The sequence below is a fragment of the Xenopus laevis genome, chromosome 6L (genome assembly GCF_017654675.1).
Source record: "Xenopus laevis strain J_2021 chromosome 6L, Xenopus_laevis_v10.1, whole genome shotgun sequence".
Lineage (NCBI taxonomy): Eukaryota > Metazoa > Chordata > Amphibia > Anura > Pipidae > Xenopus > Xenopus laevis.
Window position 1 is genome coordinate 144,392,183 of NC_054381.1, and position 16,957 is coordinate 144,409,139.

The 16,957-nt window shown below is 38.3% G+C and overlaps 1 protein-coding gene across 1 annotated transcript in view; it reads right to left on the bottom strand.

Annotated features, from left to right (window-relative positions):
* Positions 1 to 4,876: 4,876 nt before the first annotated feature.
* The window catches only part of eif3e.L (eukaryotic translation initiation factor 3 subunit E L homeolog), a 49,692-nt gene continuing 37,611 nt past the window's right edge, over positions 4,877 to 16,957 (bottom strand). Inside the window, 4 exon segments of the mRNA NM_001089017.1 lie at positions 4,877 to 5,055; positions 6,048 to 6,182; positions 6,509 to 6,611; positions 13,627 to 13,736. Of these exon segments, the coding sequence (NP_001082486.1) occupies positions 5,017 to 5,055; positions 6,048 to 6,182; positions 6,509 to 6,611; positions 13,627 to 13,736 (387 nt within the window). The 3' untranslated portion in view covers positions 4,877 to 5,016.

Consider the following 16,957-nt stretch of genomic DNA (forward strand, 5'->3'; position numbering starts at 1 on the left):
TTTTTTTGGGCTACTTCGGCCTTCGACTACGACTTTGAATCGAATGATTCGAACTAAAAATCGTTCAACTATTTGATTGTTGAAGTACTGTCTCTTTAAAAAAAACTTCGACCCCCTAGTTCGTCATCTAAAACCTACCGAACTCAATGTTAGCCTATGGGGAAGGTCCCCATAGGCTTGGCTAACTTTTTTTGATCGAAGGATATTCCTTCGATCGTTGGATTTAAATCCTTTGAATCGTTCGATTCGAAGGATTTAATCGTTCGATCGAAGGAATTATCGAACTATCTGTGCTAAATCCTTCGACTTCGATATTTGAAGTCGAAGGATTTTAATTCCTAGTTGAATATCGAGGGTTAATTAACCCTCGATATTCGACCCTAAGTAATGGATTGCCATTAAATCTTCACTAAAGCTCCATGTTGGCTTGGCTAAGGGAACATGCCTGAAATGCGGTCGGTTTTATAAAGTTTTGTGCGGACAACACATATAAATATATAGAGATATATAAATTTTGCTTAAAATGACGTTTTCTTTGGGTCAATATACCGTTTAAGATTTTCAAGAGAGAAATGATTTCACATGTGGTTACCCTATTAAGAGGTTTTTTTGAGACTCTATATACCCAAAATAGATACAAAAACAAACTGTTTGTGAAAGTATATATCTTTGAAGTTAACCATGGTAACAAAAAACACCAACATACAGTGGCTCTTTTCAAGTCATATGTCATCAGACTTTAGACAGAATTTGGACCAAGGTCTTCAACCACAGCACTGCCATTGTAGCTTTTGTAATGTCATCAAACCACTGTTTAAAGAACCAGACATTTTAGTCTTAATATTTTCAAAATAAGGAAGATTTAGGAAACTGCCCATATTATTGTTTTACAATTTGCTTTGTAACATGATTCAGGTAAAAAAAAAACCAACCCATGACTTTTTTCGATGAGGGTATTTTTTTTTTAGAGGTCTCAGAGGTCCACCTTCTAATTTACTTTTGCCCATGAACAGGAAATGTATGGTTTGGAAGCACTTTTAAACCTGTATGTGAAAATTAGTTCTATATATAATCTTTTGTGCACATGCCATCGTACATGGCTCTAAAGGAACATTTACATGAATCAAAGGCTGTTCCTCAAACAATAGACCCATAAATTAGAAAAGACACTGCATCACTATCTGGAATAAAATGATGTCCTGTCTCAGTTCTCAAAGACGTTCTCATCTTCATTAAGGGGTGTGTGCCTATGCCCAGTCCACAGAGCTTATGAATCCACCTGGGACTGAACACTATAGATCTTTATGAGAGTTTGTGTTGCTAGGGAATCCCAAATATAAAGGTAATTGTGGGTTATAATGCACTAAGAGCAGAAGAGTCAATTCTAAATTGTTGTGTGTTCAAAATGCACTTAGCAAAGAGAAAAAAAAAAAAGAAACCTCGAATACTTGATAACAATAAATGCAGCCTTAGAGAGACTCTAAACTGATTACAAAACACCCCAGTCCCATCCTTTCTGTTATGGAAAAACAATTGATTTGGATCACTTGTTATGAGAGAGGACTGTGCAATATGTACAGATTGTGAATTTGAAGCAGGAAATACCATACTGTTTGGAAAGAAGTCATGAACAGATAATATGCTGGAAATCCCCATGTATTGTAAACAAGATAATACGGGGCTACAGAGCAGGCAATTTATTGTGTTAAGTCTATTTTGAATTTAGAATTTTCAGTGAAAGTGTTGGTAGATCCATCTGGCCAGTGATCATACTGTAATGTGTATTTGACCATTGGCTGAAACAACTAGTGGGCCATCAGCCTTAAGTTGGCCATAGATGCAAAGATCCGATTGTTCGAATCCTTGAATGACCAGACTTCCCCATCTCCCGACCTGCCACAAACGATTCCGATCACAAATTAGTTAGAGAACAGATCAGCCGATGGGTCTGCCCCTGACAGCAATCATACAAAAGTTATGTCCAACAAAGCTGGTGACAGTCTCCCACTCAAAAATCGTACGATCGGCAACACATGCAGAGAAATTATCGACAGAAAACTTTTAACCTGATCGATCTCCGTGGGATGAAAAATGACGGGACTCTCCACACAGTCCGAAAATCGTACAGAGTATTCGTATGATCAGATCTTTGTGTCTAAGGCCAGCTTTAAACAATTCTTTGGGAGACTGCTGACTGATCAGATCAGGGCCTGTATTCCGCTGTTGGGTCATTTAGGCTGCTCATTTGGAGGAACCGAGATAGGTTGTATTCACTGACCCTCAGATGGAAGAGGAAGTCTCATGATCTCTGTTGAAGGTCTATGGTGGTACCAGCCATTGGCGAAAACCCTAATTGTTCCACACTGTTAGCAACAGCTTTTGGTGCACATAGGCTAGCCATGTGGATGCCGGATAACTACAGCACTACCAATGGAAACATATTGATCTGCAGTTCTTGATATGTTGGAAGCTATGACGCCATCATTTTTTATTATTCCCGATGCTTCTGAACCTTGCATAAAGACTGCTTAGGATATAACGGTGCATCAATATAGTGCCCCTAACCAAACACCTGGATGACCACTTATGGGCAGTTTTATTCATGGATCAGGGGTGCAGTTGTATAAAAGCTACAGGCCTTGTACACTTCCAGGTAAGCCTTATAACTGGTGAACACAAAAACAAATAATGTGAGGTTTCGATCAGGGGCATTGCCCTAGGCACCTGTTTGGTGAGAACTAGTGCTTATTTTAGGTGCAATTATTCCTATTAGCTTATTACAACAGTTACAATATTTGCGTTTCATGGGAAAAAACACACAAAAAAAAACAAGCTAGCTGTTGCGGATATCAACTATGCCAGCAGTTCTACATTACAGATGGAAACCAGTAAACACTCAAAACATATATGGGAACACTTGAAATCATCCTAAAATTATTTTCTTACACACAAAATCTCTCTTCCCATGGATCAAGAACTACTTGACTTCATAGCTGGGTAGATATTAACATCTGGCTAAAGTTGTGCTGCCTCCAGGCTGGTGACTCTTGTCTGTTTAATCCAATTAAATGGGTTGTTCAGCTAAATGGCCCAACCCACGTGTTCTACTACACACCCTTCTTCTGCCTCCCGAGTGACCCCCCCCAGGTACTGATCTTGAACCTGAACTAAGGTCCACTATGTTCTAACCGCATCAGCCAGTACAGATAAACAGCTGTAGTGGGGGAACATGAATAATATTCCAGCAATGTGTCTATCAAATAAAACACAAATGGTTTAATCTAAAGAATCAGTGGGAAATCTGGACAAATTATGACTAATCCGGGCAGCAAAAAAGAGTATAATATTCAGTGCTAAAAAACTGTAAAGGTACTTGCACCCTAAATTGCCCTTATTTTAGGAAAATACTTGATGAATAAGTAGAAATAATGGGCCAGTCTACAATACTTAGTGCAGGATTGGTATCCAGTGCTTAAAATAAAAAAAAATACATAAATATTAATTTAGAGAAGATCCAAAGAATATCTACTATCTAAGTCATGGAAGGTCTCAGTTATAAGGACTGGGCTAGAAGGGAAAGTTTGACACGAGAAGATGCACTTAAAGGGGGGGGGGGGAGTATGACAACTATGTATAATTAGATAAGGGGATCGTATAATAAACTCTTCGATGCCAGTAGATCCTTCAAGAAAACAAGGACATCAGTGAGATTAGAAGAAATGAGGTTCCATCTCAAGATGCCAAAAGGGTTTTTTTACAGGGAGATGTAAAGGTACTTGCACCCTAAATTGTAGTTAAATAAGGAAAATACTTGATGAATAAGGAGAAATAAAGGGCCAGTCTACAATACACAGTGCAGTATTGGTATCTAAAAAAAGATACATAATATGAATGAAGTAGAGAAGATCCAAAGAATATCTATAAGTCATGGAAGGTCTCCATTATAAGGAACGACTGGGCTAGTTGGAAATGTTTGACTGAAGAAGAGGTGCTTGGGGGGAGGGGTATGATAACTATGTATAAATAGATAAGGGGTCAAATAATAAACTCTTCGATGGCAGTAGATCAACACAAGGACATCCAGTGAGATTAGAAGCAATGAGGTTCCATCTCAAGCTGCCAAAAGGATTTTTTTTACAGGGAGATCTGTGAAATATGCAATTCTCTGTCATACTGGCCTTTTAGTAAGTGAAGGGGTTACTGAAATTAACTCTGTGCCCTTGCCAAGCCAAAGGGGAGGTGCATTACATGTTTTTTTCTAACATAGGGATCCCAACCAGTGGCTCGGGAGAAACATTTTGCTCCCCAACCTCTTGGATGTTGCTCTCAGTGGCCTCAAAGCAGGTGCTTATTTTTGAATCCCAGGCTTGGAGGCAAGTTTTGGTTGTATAAAAACCATGTGTACTGCTAAACAGAGTCTCCTGTAACCTGCCAGTCCACAAAGGGACTACTAAATACCCAATCACAGCCCATCCTGAGGGACTTCTCATGCTTGTGTTGCTCCCCAACTCTTTTTACATTTCAATGAAGCTCATGGATAAAAAAGGTTGAGGGACACCGATAAAGCAGTTACGTAGGTTTCATTTGAACAAAATGTTGAACTGTAATGAAAGCATGCCTGTTCAACCTCATCTAGTATATTATAAACAGTTTCAATTAGAATTTGAACCTTATGGTCTTCCTTGAATCAAACATTTATATATATTAACATATACATGATTCCTATATACATTGTGTATTATGTTTGTTGAACACAATGCTATGTTTTTATTAAATTGATATGGAAGTGGGAAATAAACTTGAAACACCCCATACAGTATTATGTGGTAGAGGAGTACTAAATCGAGATAAATAAAAGCATCAAATCATCAATAAGTCCCAGTTAAAAGGAAATGTACCCATTTTTATTCAAAAAGAGACAACTTTCTTTAATCATACAATGCAAGTTGGTTTTTGTGAAAAGAAAGAATGGGTCTCAGCAGGGGAACTTGCAACTGGTGGATTCAAATTAAGTCATCAATAGAATCCAGAATCCTGAGCTGCCCAGGTAGGTGCCTGCAAAATAAAGATATTATATATACATAACCTGACAGTATTTACCAATTTATTTTTAATGATGCTCTCTCCTCCTCAAGAACTCTCAGGCTAGGGCCACACGGGGCCTGCTGTAGCCTCCTTCTTTTGCATCTGGAACTAACTGTGTTGGCTCCGGTGCAAACACTGAGTAATTTGGCGTGAAATGTGTGTGTTTGTGCCGGAGCCAACACATTGGCATTGGACGTGAAAGAAGAAGGAGGCTACTGATCGCAGTAGAGGCCACTGCACAGACTTGTATCATCTGCTTGGCCACAACAACTAAGGTGGTTGTCTGTTTAGTCTTTTTAATTTGCAATGTACTAGAATTCTGAAAAATCATTTTCCATATCTTTAACTTGGTCTTTTTTTTCTACTTAGAGCAACAACAAAATAATGGGTTGCAGCACCCCATAGCAGGCAGGCAAACCCTTTGGTGAAAAAAAATCTAAAAACCAAGCTTTATCCAAATCAAACAGAAAAATATTTAGCATTTGTGATACATTTCATTTTTACTTAAATTTGCTTGCAAATATATAAATCAAAACAATAGTACACTGGCCATTTAAGACTAGGGAGAGGAGGAACAACGCTTATAAGCTGTATAAAAAGTAGGGATGCACCAAATCCAGTATTCCGAATCCTTCTGGCCGGCTGAACTAAATCTTAATATGCAAATTAGGGACGGGGAGGGAAATCACGTGACTTTTTGTCACAAAATAAGGAAGTGAAAAATGGTTTCCCCCTTCCCACCCCTAATTTGCATATGCAAATTAGGATTTGTATTCTGTATTTTTTTGAATCTTTCGGTGCATCCCTAATAAAAATCTTATGTTGTAAATTTTTTTTAAAACCTACTGCATATTGTTTTGATGTTTCCAGATCTGGGGCTCAAATTCTAATTTTTCATTATTCTAATCCTATGTCAAAAAGCGGAATTTATCTTGTATAAGACACAAAGCCGACATCTTTACCTCAGTTCTGCTATTCGTGTTCATTTTCTTCTCAATATTCATCGCCAGCATTTGGCTACGGAACGCAAGGCTCTTTGTCTTTTCAATCACTTGCTGATAGGGAGAGACGGCATTGTTCCCCATAACCACATGGCCCTAGAACATGGATAGGAAATGTTATTTTTGTATTTGGTTTTTAATTTAAAAGTTGGATTTTAAGAGAGTTTAAAGTAACACTCCCCGCAGAAGGTAGAATTACGGAATTATACACGAAATAGACTTTTAAACTGAACAACTGCAGGAACAAACTGGAAAGTATCATTGCTAACGAGTTCTGCTGCTTGACGGAATATCCAACCCAGCGCTTTAAATGCTCTGCAGCGATGCACAAATTAGAAGCCATAAGTCAATGTCATTCCAAACAAAATGACATCATTTGTTATGGTGCTGTCAGAATGAATGGAACAAAATGAAAACCGTACCAGTTTGGAATCTATCTTGGCGTCCAGTCTTGCATTACGAATTAAATTGACAATCCACCTTTCAGCTTCTTCCGGAGTCATATTCAGTTTGTCGGCCAACATGCTTTGAGAGAGATTGGGGGGGGGGGGGGGGGGTAAATTAAAAAATTAAAAGGCATTTGTATGAGATAGATGAACTATATAGCTTCTGTTATATTGCACATTAATATTCCAAGTTTAGCAGAAGCTCCAAAAAAAAAAAGTCCATGGACAGTTAAATTAATAGATGTAGAGATAAGAGAGCAAATCAGTAAACTTTTATTCCTTGGTTAGACATTTTTACTGGCTCAGGTGATCATACAGGTATGGGAAAAACGGTTATCCAGAAAGCTACAAAATACGGAAAGTCATCTGTCATATATTCCATTTTAATCAAATAATTCAGATTTTTAGAATGGATTTTTCTCTGTAATAATAAAACAGAACCTTGTACTAAGGTTTAATGAATTCTTATTAGAGGCAAAACAATCCCATTGGGTTTATTAAATGCTAAAACTAATTTTAAGTAGACTTAAGGTGGCTATAGACGCAAAGATCCTATCGTACGAATCGAGGCATAGGTCCGAACGTTCAGATTACCCCCGACATAGCCATGCCCGTTAGTGCCGATATCGCCAAATGAGGGGATCTTTGCGTTTATGGCCACCTTAAGGGGCAGATTTATTAAGGTTACAGTTGTGTTTTTCACAAAAATGTGAGTTTTCGAGTTGTATTTGGTCAAAACTCACATTTTCCGGTACAAAAAAAAAATAATACTTTTTTGAGTTTTATTATCCCTTGACCCTCGAATTAGCTTGAATCCTAAAATTCTCCCACTAAAATCTGTTGCGTTTGTGTAGTTCTCTTGAACTTTTTGAAGACATTAACAGCCTTCATGATGTTCTGAGTTTTGCCTGAAAACCGGAATAATTCGAGCAATTTCAGTTTTTTCCCAGGGAAAACTATTAACTAGAGTATTTGGGTTTCGGGACTCGAACTCAAGGTATAACAAACTTTAACACATAACCTCCTTAATGTATGGAGATCCAAATTACAGAATCATATCTCAAATGAAAAACCCCAGCTCCTGAACATTTTGGATAATAGGTCTCATACCTGTTCTACCCCTAATGGACTGTCATTGCCTACCAAAACATGGGAAGCGCTATGACGGGGTTAGGTCACGGATGAAGAGAAGAAGACCCCTTTGTGTCTTTTGGTGTTTTTCCAAATACAAGTATGGGTCCATTTAACAGATCTTTCTGTAATTTGGCTCTTAATACCTTAAGTCTATTAAAAAAATTAATAAATAAACCCAATAGGCTGGTTTTGTTGCCAATAAGGATTAATTATATCTTAGTTGGGATCAAGTACAAGCTAATGTTTTATTATTACAGAGAAAAAGGAAATCATTTTTAAAAATTGGTATTATTTGGAAAACATGTAGTCTATGGGAGACTGCCTTTTGGTAATTCGGAGCTTTCTGGATAACGGATCTCATACATGTATCACCAGGGCGTGTGATTGTTGTCTGCTAGAGCATGAAATGGTCAAAATGCAATGGGAAATAAACAAAAACGTATCTTTAAAACCCTTTATCACCTGTGCAATTTTGTATTTCATTGCTTAAAAGATCACAAGGGCCATTGGAGTAGTATTTTAAGAGTTGCGCCTGTTACATGTTTCCCAAAAGGAATTACAGGTTCCCAGAGAAGCTCACATTTATGGCAGCTTTGCTTTCAAGTCAAGACGGCTGTTTCGCTGTTTTTTTTTTTAACTTTTTGCCCAGACTTGTGGGAACTTGGGAGATAATGGGTTAGAAGAAGTGTTTCTCATTAACTCAATTAGTAGCATAGTAGCACTCAGCTGGATAGTTACTTTGATGTGCCGTGTCTCAACACACTTGTTCCCCCAGACATCACAAGGCCTTTCATACACATATTTATGACTTTTAGTATAAAATGTGAGAAGGACATGCAACTTAAGGGCTTGCACATAAAGGAAGATCCAAAAGCAACACAAATCAACATATATGCATTTCCTGCCAATTATATCCCGTGTGTAAAGGCTTGCTCAACGTCTGATTAAGCGCAATATATGCCTCAATATTCAAACTAGCAATGGTCGAGTCATCGGCTCTAGTTTCACGAGGATGTTACCACTTCCTGGTCTAATTGATCTTTTTCATTAGCAAACAAAACCATGAGTAACTTTAAATCTAAATGAAGACCGTACATGTACTTGAAAGCAGCCAACTCTACATGACTCAAGTTGTAAAGCATATTGAATTTCCTAAAAAAAACATTAAACTGGCCATAGCCTCGCCGATTTATCCTCATGTTGGACCAACAATCATGTGGTGCAATCTCCCAACCTGCAACTAACCGTTCAGATTAAATAAAGTAGTAAAAAAAAGAACAAAAAAGAAAATGCTCTGGCCAAGTGACAGGCAGCAATCGTATGACAGTTATAAATAGTAGCGAGTCACCCACTGATAGGCAATACATGCAGAGATATCAGTCCAGGAATCTTCTAACCTGTCCTATCGACTAATCGCCATGGCACGAAAAACGTTGGGGCAATCCACACACGGTCCGAAAATCGTAAGAACGCTTGTTTTCTATGACAATGGTCTATGACCAGCTTTAAAATATATGCAAACGTCCCAAATTGAGACCATAAAATAGACCTTCTTGGGTTAATAATGCCATTTTTTCTTTTGTTTAAAGGGATACGGTCATGGGAAAACATTTTTTTTTCTAAAACGCATCAATTAATAGTGCTTCTGCACTGAAATCCGTTTCTCAAAAGAGCAAACGGATGTCTTTATATTTAATTTGCAAATCTGACATGGGGTTAGATATATTGTCCGTTTCCCAGGAGCTCCCAGTCATTTGACTGAAACTTCAGTCACTCTTTACTGCAAGTCGGAGTGATATCACCCCCTCCCTTTCCCCCCCAGTAGCCCATCAGCAGTGTAACAGAACAACGGGAAGGTAAACAGATGTTGTAATTTAGAAATAAAAACACGATACCATAAAAATCATGACAGAAGAGCAAAAACTTCTATTATTAGCTGGATCTTCATTAATCGATTGCCACAAAAATGGATTTAATGTACAGGTACAGGATCCGTTATCCGGAACCCATTATTGAGAAAGTGCCGAACTACGGAATGGCCATATCCCATAGACTCCATTATATAGTGAATAAAGTACCCCCTATTGTAAAACATAAGGATATTATTGGTTACCGAGGTGTTCCATGCCCATATAAAAGCTTTATATATAAAAGTTTTTATACAGACTCATGGAACTCTGAGGTGACTTCTAAAATCATATTTTGCAACAGGGAATATTTTATTTATTATAATACACACGTTTCAGCGAGTCATGTGACAGAAATTACATCACTAAGCTCCGATTATAACCAATGACATCACTAAGTACCGTTTATAAGGATATAGATTTTTCTTTTTCTGTGTAATGATAAAACAGTAGCTTGTACTTGATCCCAACTAAGATATAATTAATCCTTATTGGAAGCAAAACCAGTCCATTTGATTTATTTAATGTTTAAGTTTTTTTTTAGTAGACTTATGAGGGAATGTAATGAAAGTCGCAAAGAGAAATACTATTTGAACCAGTAAGAATAAAAATTCACAACTCACAAAGTAATATTCTTCCTTAAACGGTTATTACATTGCGAATTTTAATTGCTCACTTTTAAGAAGTGCTTGAAGTGTTGTCATCTTTTGGAGCAAACATAACTTTTTCAGTAATGTTTTATTACATTTACTGCACATTGGAGCAAACTATAAAATTCAAAAACTTTCTTCCACTGTCGGAAGTGGTCTCTAAACAGTTTCCGGGTTCGCAAACGATAAATTCTCGCAAAGCAAAATTTGTTTGTGCAAAGGCATAACTTTTCGCATTGTGAATAGTTTTTCCATAAACTGACTTATTACATTCCCCCCATAAAGTATGGAGATCTAAACTACGGACATAGCCCTTATCCAGAGCATTCTGGGTAACTAATCCCGTACCTGTACTAGAATAATTGTAACAAATCAAGCTCACTTTTCCAGTTTTATGACTTTCCCTACACAGATGAAAAGATGCTGGGAGAATCTCCCTGCTAAAAGTATGTCATTTCTTTCCATTTGCCTTTTGGATATGTAACCAATATTATGGAAAGTGAACTGGTTGTATTTAATAAAAAAATGAAAAAAAAATGAAAAAAAATTTACGCCTGGTAGAGACAGCAATCATATTGGCTCTGCAGCAAAATCACCAGGAAAAAGGTTTACGAGCTACATCTTTTTAATGAAATATACGAAAACAAAAACTTCCCATTAAACAAACGGATGAGCCACTGCTGACTTACTATATAGGACAGCAGTAAATTCCGAGGGCTATTATTCCTGCCTCTTCGCACAACACCTCCAAAATGAGAAAAAGTCAACGAGCTGTGAACAAAGGAGGCGGACGCGTTTCAAGAAACCTGCAGCAGGAGGCCGAGGGATCTCCCATGCTTATACAAGGGAGCACACTGTGTCCTAGAAGCCTCCAATTACAGGTATTGGGGCTATTACCTGGAAACCAGTTATCAGCCTATTCTAAAATGAAAGACAGGGCTGCTAGTGTACCTACCACTTCCCACTACAGAGCACCATCCAGTAGTAAAACACTAAAGGGCATGAATTATCCACCATAATGAATATCTACTCTGAATTTTAAACATGGGTTTGTAGGACGGTAAACTAAAAATGTTCTTGATCCCGCAGCACCAGATGGCAAGGTGTAAGAACTAGGCTTGGGCAAATGTGACCCATTTCGTTTCGGTAAAAATTTGTCGACGGCGAAATGCCGCCAATGCCCATTAAAGTCTGTGGGCTTCAAAATGATGTGCAGCGAATTTTCGCGCTGCATTTTTTTTTTGACGCGCAATGCCATACAAGTCTATGGGTATCATTTCCGCAGCGAAGCAATGCTAAAAAATTTGCCCATCCCTAGTAAGAACCAAATACAGGTATGGGACCTGTTATCCAGAATGCTTGGGACCTGGTATTTTCCGGATAACGGATCTTTCCATAATTTGGATCTTCATACCTTAAAGGTTCTCCTTTAAGTCTACTAGAAAATCATATAAACATTAAATAAACCCAATAGGCTGGTTTTGCTTCCAATAAGGATTAATTATATCTTAGTTGGGATCAAGTACAAGCTACTGTTTTATTACAGAGAAAAAGAAATCCTTTTTCAAAATGGATTATTTGATTATAATGGAGTCTATGGGAGATGGCCTTTCTGTAATTTGGAGCTTTCTGGATAATGGTTTTCCAGATAATGGATCCCAAACATGTATATACATATTCTACATACATATAGATTTATTCATCTTATATTTAATATAAATAAAATACCATAAACATATTTTTATTCTACTGGGCACACCACAAACTAGAGGAGATATTCAGGATGATTTGCTAGAATTCCAGCAAAACGGTCAAACAAACAACTCAAAATTGTTGAGTTAATTAACGTATAATTATTAACAGGAAACAGATACAATGGCAGTAAATTATGGGAAACTAAGGAGAACAGTCAAACTACTACTAAAGATAGCCTAGAGAGGTGGTGAAAAAAGGAAATAAGGAGCAATTTTTGAAGCCTGACAATTATTTGCATGATTAAAGAACACGGATGGTTAAAGAAGGCTCACCTTAAAAAAAAATTCACACAAAAAAAAAAGCTTAATTTAAAAAAAAAAAAAAAGTCTACATGATAAATGAATGGAATATTGTGAAGAATAAAATATAAACCACAAAAAAAACCCCCCACATAACTTTTTATATGGTATGCATTTATTGTGTGCTCTGATCCTATGGGCAATGGTACACAGGGCTTTTTGTACCATCCTTTTTTCCAAGTATGTGGTTTATTCTCACGTATGTTTCAGATCACTGTATTGTAATAGTCAGCCTTGCGGTCACTGGAAATAGGACAGTGCTTATTTATCAACACTGGACAATTATGATCTTGGGCAGCAACCCGTGGCAACCAATCTCAGGTCATTTTGCCTGGTCATGTGCTTTCAGAAAGAGCCAGCACTTAAGGATGGAACTGCTTTCTGGCAGGCTGTTGTTTCTTCTACTCAATGTAACTGAATGTGTCGCAGTGGGACCTGGATTTTACTATTGAGTGCTGTTATATCTACCAGGCAGCTGTTATCTTGTGTTAGGGAGCTGTTATATGGTTACCTCCCTATTGTTCTGTTGCTGGGGGAAAGGGAGGGGGTGATATCACTCCAACTTGCAGTACAGCAGTAAAGAGTGATTGAAGTTTATCAGAGCACATGACTGGGGGCAGCTGGGAAACTGACAATATGTTTAGCCCCATGTCAGATTTCAAAATATGTTTGCTCTTTTGAGAAATGGATTTTAGTGCAGAATTCTGCTGGAGCAGCACTATTAAAGGAGAATTCAACCCGTAGTTTTAAAAACCCCTACCATGGGTAGACCCCCCCCTCCCTCCTCCGCCCCAGCCTACCTGCCCACCCAGGCAAATGCCCCTAATTTTTTACTCACCCTCCGTGCAGATTCTGGCCTCAGAGTTCACAGCAGCCATTTTCTTCTCCGGTAATCTTCGGTCTTTTCCAGAAGTTTCAAAGCATGCGAAGTTGGGAGTAAATTTCCCGTCCCGAACCAGAGATTTTCGCGACTTTTGGTAGTCCGGGACCGGAAATTTACTCCAACCGCGCATCTGCCGAAAATGCCGCCAATACACGAAGATTACCGGAGAAGAAGATGGCTGCCTTGAACTCTGAGGCCAGAATCTGCACGGAGGGGTGTGTAAAAAATTAGGGGCATTTTCCCGGGGGAGGGGGTAGCATTTTGAAAAAAAAAAAAAAAAATAACTTTTTGCGAGGACAGTATCCCTTTAAAGCAGATGTCATTTTTTTAGGCAAACACATTTATTATGGCAACGTTTACTTCTATTTTTAAAATGCATTAGTGCAGAGTCTTCCCACAGACTCCCAGGATGATGTAAAGCCATGCTAAGTTAAGAGCGAGTGTATCAGTATATGGAAACATTTACCTGATGCTTATACACTGATGGATGCGACAGAAGGTCTCAAATATAAAGAGTCTGGCATTTTCTATGAAGTCTTCTAGGCAGGCCACAAGGAAGAAGTCATTTACCAGCACCTAAGAAAGATGGATAAATACATGACATTTATGTAAGCGAGGAACAGTGAGCCTACGTGTGGTTTAAAGGAGAACAAAACCCTTCTGACAGGGGTTAAGCGGCAAAGTCGACAGCTTGCATCGGCCAGGTCCTCTGTAGTGGGTAATCCGACCCATTTTGCTTCAACGAAAATTGGTGAAACTTTGCTGAAATGCTTTGAAGTCTATGGGTGACATTTTTGCAGTGAAAAATTTAGCTCATCACTACTTTTATGTTGTGTACTTAACTTCTATCAATCAACATGGAAATTACATTAGTAATTTCAGTAACACCAAATAAATTTTTCTAGATTAATTAACATATAGGGCCTGATTTATCAAAGGTCGAATGTTGAGGGTTTTTTTTACCTCGAATGGACTCAAAACTTGAATAGTATCTTGTTTAAGAAAAAACTTGAAATGCCGAAAACTCAAATATTACTGACTCGAAAACTCGAATCGAATTCGACTAAACACGAAACGAGTTTTTCTCCGAAAACTCGAATGTCAGGAAAGGTATTAACTAGGAAGGGGCGAATTTTTTTGCCTTGTTTCGCTGCGGAAAGGATGCGCATAGACTTGTATGGCGTCTCGCGACGCCCATAGACGTTAATGGGTGTCGGAGACATTTCGCCGGCGGTGAATTTTGGGACAAAACGGGTCAAATTCGCCCAAGCCTAATATTAACATTTTCAAATGGGTCACTGTACCTCTGCCATCGACTTCTATATGAACTCCGCAGGTTTTATGTGGCGAATTCGAGTTGTTCCCAGGGTCCAGGTATGATAAATCTCAAATTCGAGTTTGGATTATTCCCAAGTCGAATTTGTGAGTTTTCACCAAAAATCCAACCTCGAAAATTCAAATTTACAATTTGAACCTCAATAAATCTGCCCCATAATATACTGTTCACATGTACTGGTAAAAGCTTTGTATTTGCATCAGAAACACTACTATAATTTATATAAACAAGCTGCTGTGTAGCCACGGGGGCAGCCATTCAAGCACAGGATACACAGTAGATAACAGATAAGTACTACTATATTTTATATAAACAAGCTGCTGTGTAGCCATGGGGGCAGCCATTCAAGCACAGGATACACAGTAGATAACAGATAAGTACTACTATAGTTTATATAAACAAGCTGCTGTGTAGCCACGGGGGCATCGATTTAAGCTGGCATAGGTTACATAAAACACCATTTTATTGGACATGGCTTCTCTTTTTTATCTGCTATGTAACCTGTGCTTTTTCTTCTTTTTCCCAGCTTGAATGGCTGCCCCCATGGCTACACAGCAGCTTGTTTATATAAACTATAGTAGTACTTATCTGTTATCTACTGTGTATCCTGTGCTTAATGGCTGCACAGCAGCTTGTTTATATAAACTATAGTAGTACTTATCTGTTATCTACTGTGTATCCTGTGCTTAATGGCTGCCCCCCCATGGCTACACAGCAGCTTGTTTATATAAACTATAGTAGTACTTATCTGTTATCTACTGTGTATCCTGTGCTTAATGGCTGCCCCCCATGGCTACACAGCAGCTTGTTTATATAAACTATAGTAGTACTTATCTGTTATCTACTGTGTATCCTGTGCTTAATGGCTGCCCCCCATGGCTACACAGCAGCTTGTTTATATAAACTATAGTAGTACTTATCTGTTATCTACTGTGTATCCTGTGCTTAATGGCTGCCCCCATGGCCACACCGCAGCTTGTTTATATAAACTATAGTAGTACTTATCTGTTATCTACTGTGTATCCTGTGCTTAATGGCTGCCCCCATGGCCACACAGCAGCTTGTTTATATAAACTATAGTAGTACTTATCTGTTATCTACTGTGTATCCTGTACTTAATGGCTGCCCCCCATGGCTACACAGCAGCTTGTTTATATAAACTATAGTAGTACTTATCTGTTATCTACTGTGTATCCTATGCTTGAATGGCTGCCCCCATGGCTACACAGCAGCTTGTTTATATAAACTATAGTAGTACTTATCTGTTATCTACTGTGTATCCTGTACTTAATGGCTGCCCCCCATGGCTACACAGCAGCTTGTTTATATAAACTATAGTAGTACTTATCTGTTATCTACTGTGTATCCTGTGCTTGAATGGCTGCCCCCATGGCTACACAGCAGCTTGTTTATATAAACTATAGTAGTACTTATCTGTTATCTACTGTGTATCATGTGTTTGAATGGCTGCCCCCCATGGCTACACAGCAGCTTGTTTATACAAACTATAGTAGTCTTTCTGAAGCAAGCACACAGCTTTTACCAGTGAATGCCTACAGTGTATTTTATGTTAAGTACTTTAATACACTTTCAGTTTTTGGTGTTACTGTTGCTTTAAGACTGCATAATCTATGTTGATGGCTAAACAGTCCTATAAGGTTTTTAAAGGAAAGCCCAAGGAACATGCCTTCAAATTGCAGAAAAGCACCGTATCCAGAAAACCCCAGGTCCCATTCTGTATAATAGATCCCATATCTGTACAGGTCTACAAACACACTAGGTGCATGACTAAGTGCACAAATCCCCAGGTCCATTCTTATGACTCAGAACCCAACATCAATAAACTTGTTACAGTGTTTTATAAGTCCAGTTTAATTACTCCAAAGCCTGTGCAGCTGTGCTCCTTATGTACCAACACAACACTGCACAACATGAATCCGCTGCAAACACACCACAAATTGTTTCCTTTCAAGCTTCGTCATCATCGTTATCTGTTCTCCTAATTAAAGTCAGATCCATCCTATCAGTACTTCAAAGGGTGTGGTTCATTGGTACATAACTGGGTTACAAAACATTTGGATAAAGCTCTCCGCTGAGTAATTGATTAAAAAAAAAAAAAAAAAAAAAATCTTGGAAACTATATTAAGGCTTAAAGTTCCAATTAACTGAGTTAACTAAAATATTAGGCAAGTAACACTGGCAGGTTTCTGTAATAATTCCTACCATTCTGTAGATATTGGGTATTACGTAGTATAAGGGAAGGCATAAGAACGGAGACCCCGGTGGTTGATAGTACAGGTATGGCATCAGTTATCTGGAAACCCAATATCCACAAAGCTTCGAATTACGGAAAGGCAGTCTCCCACAGACTGCATTTTATCCAAAAAAAGTTTTAATTATTTTATTCTCTGTAAGGGTCAGGGCACACGCTCAGATTCGGGGAGAAATCGCCTCTTCTTCG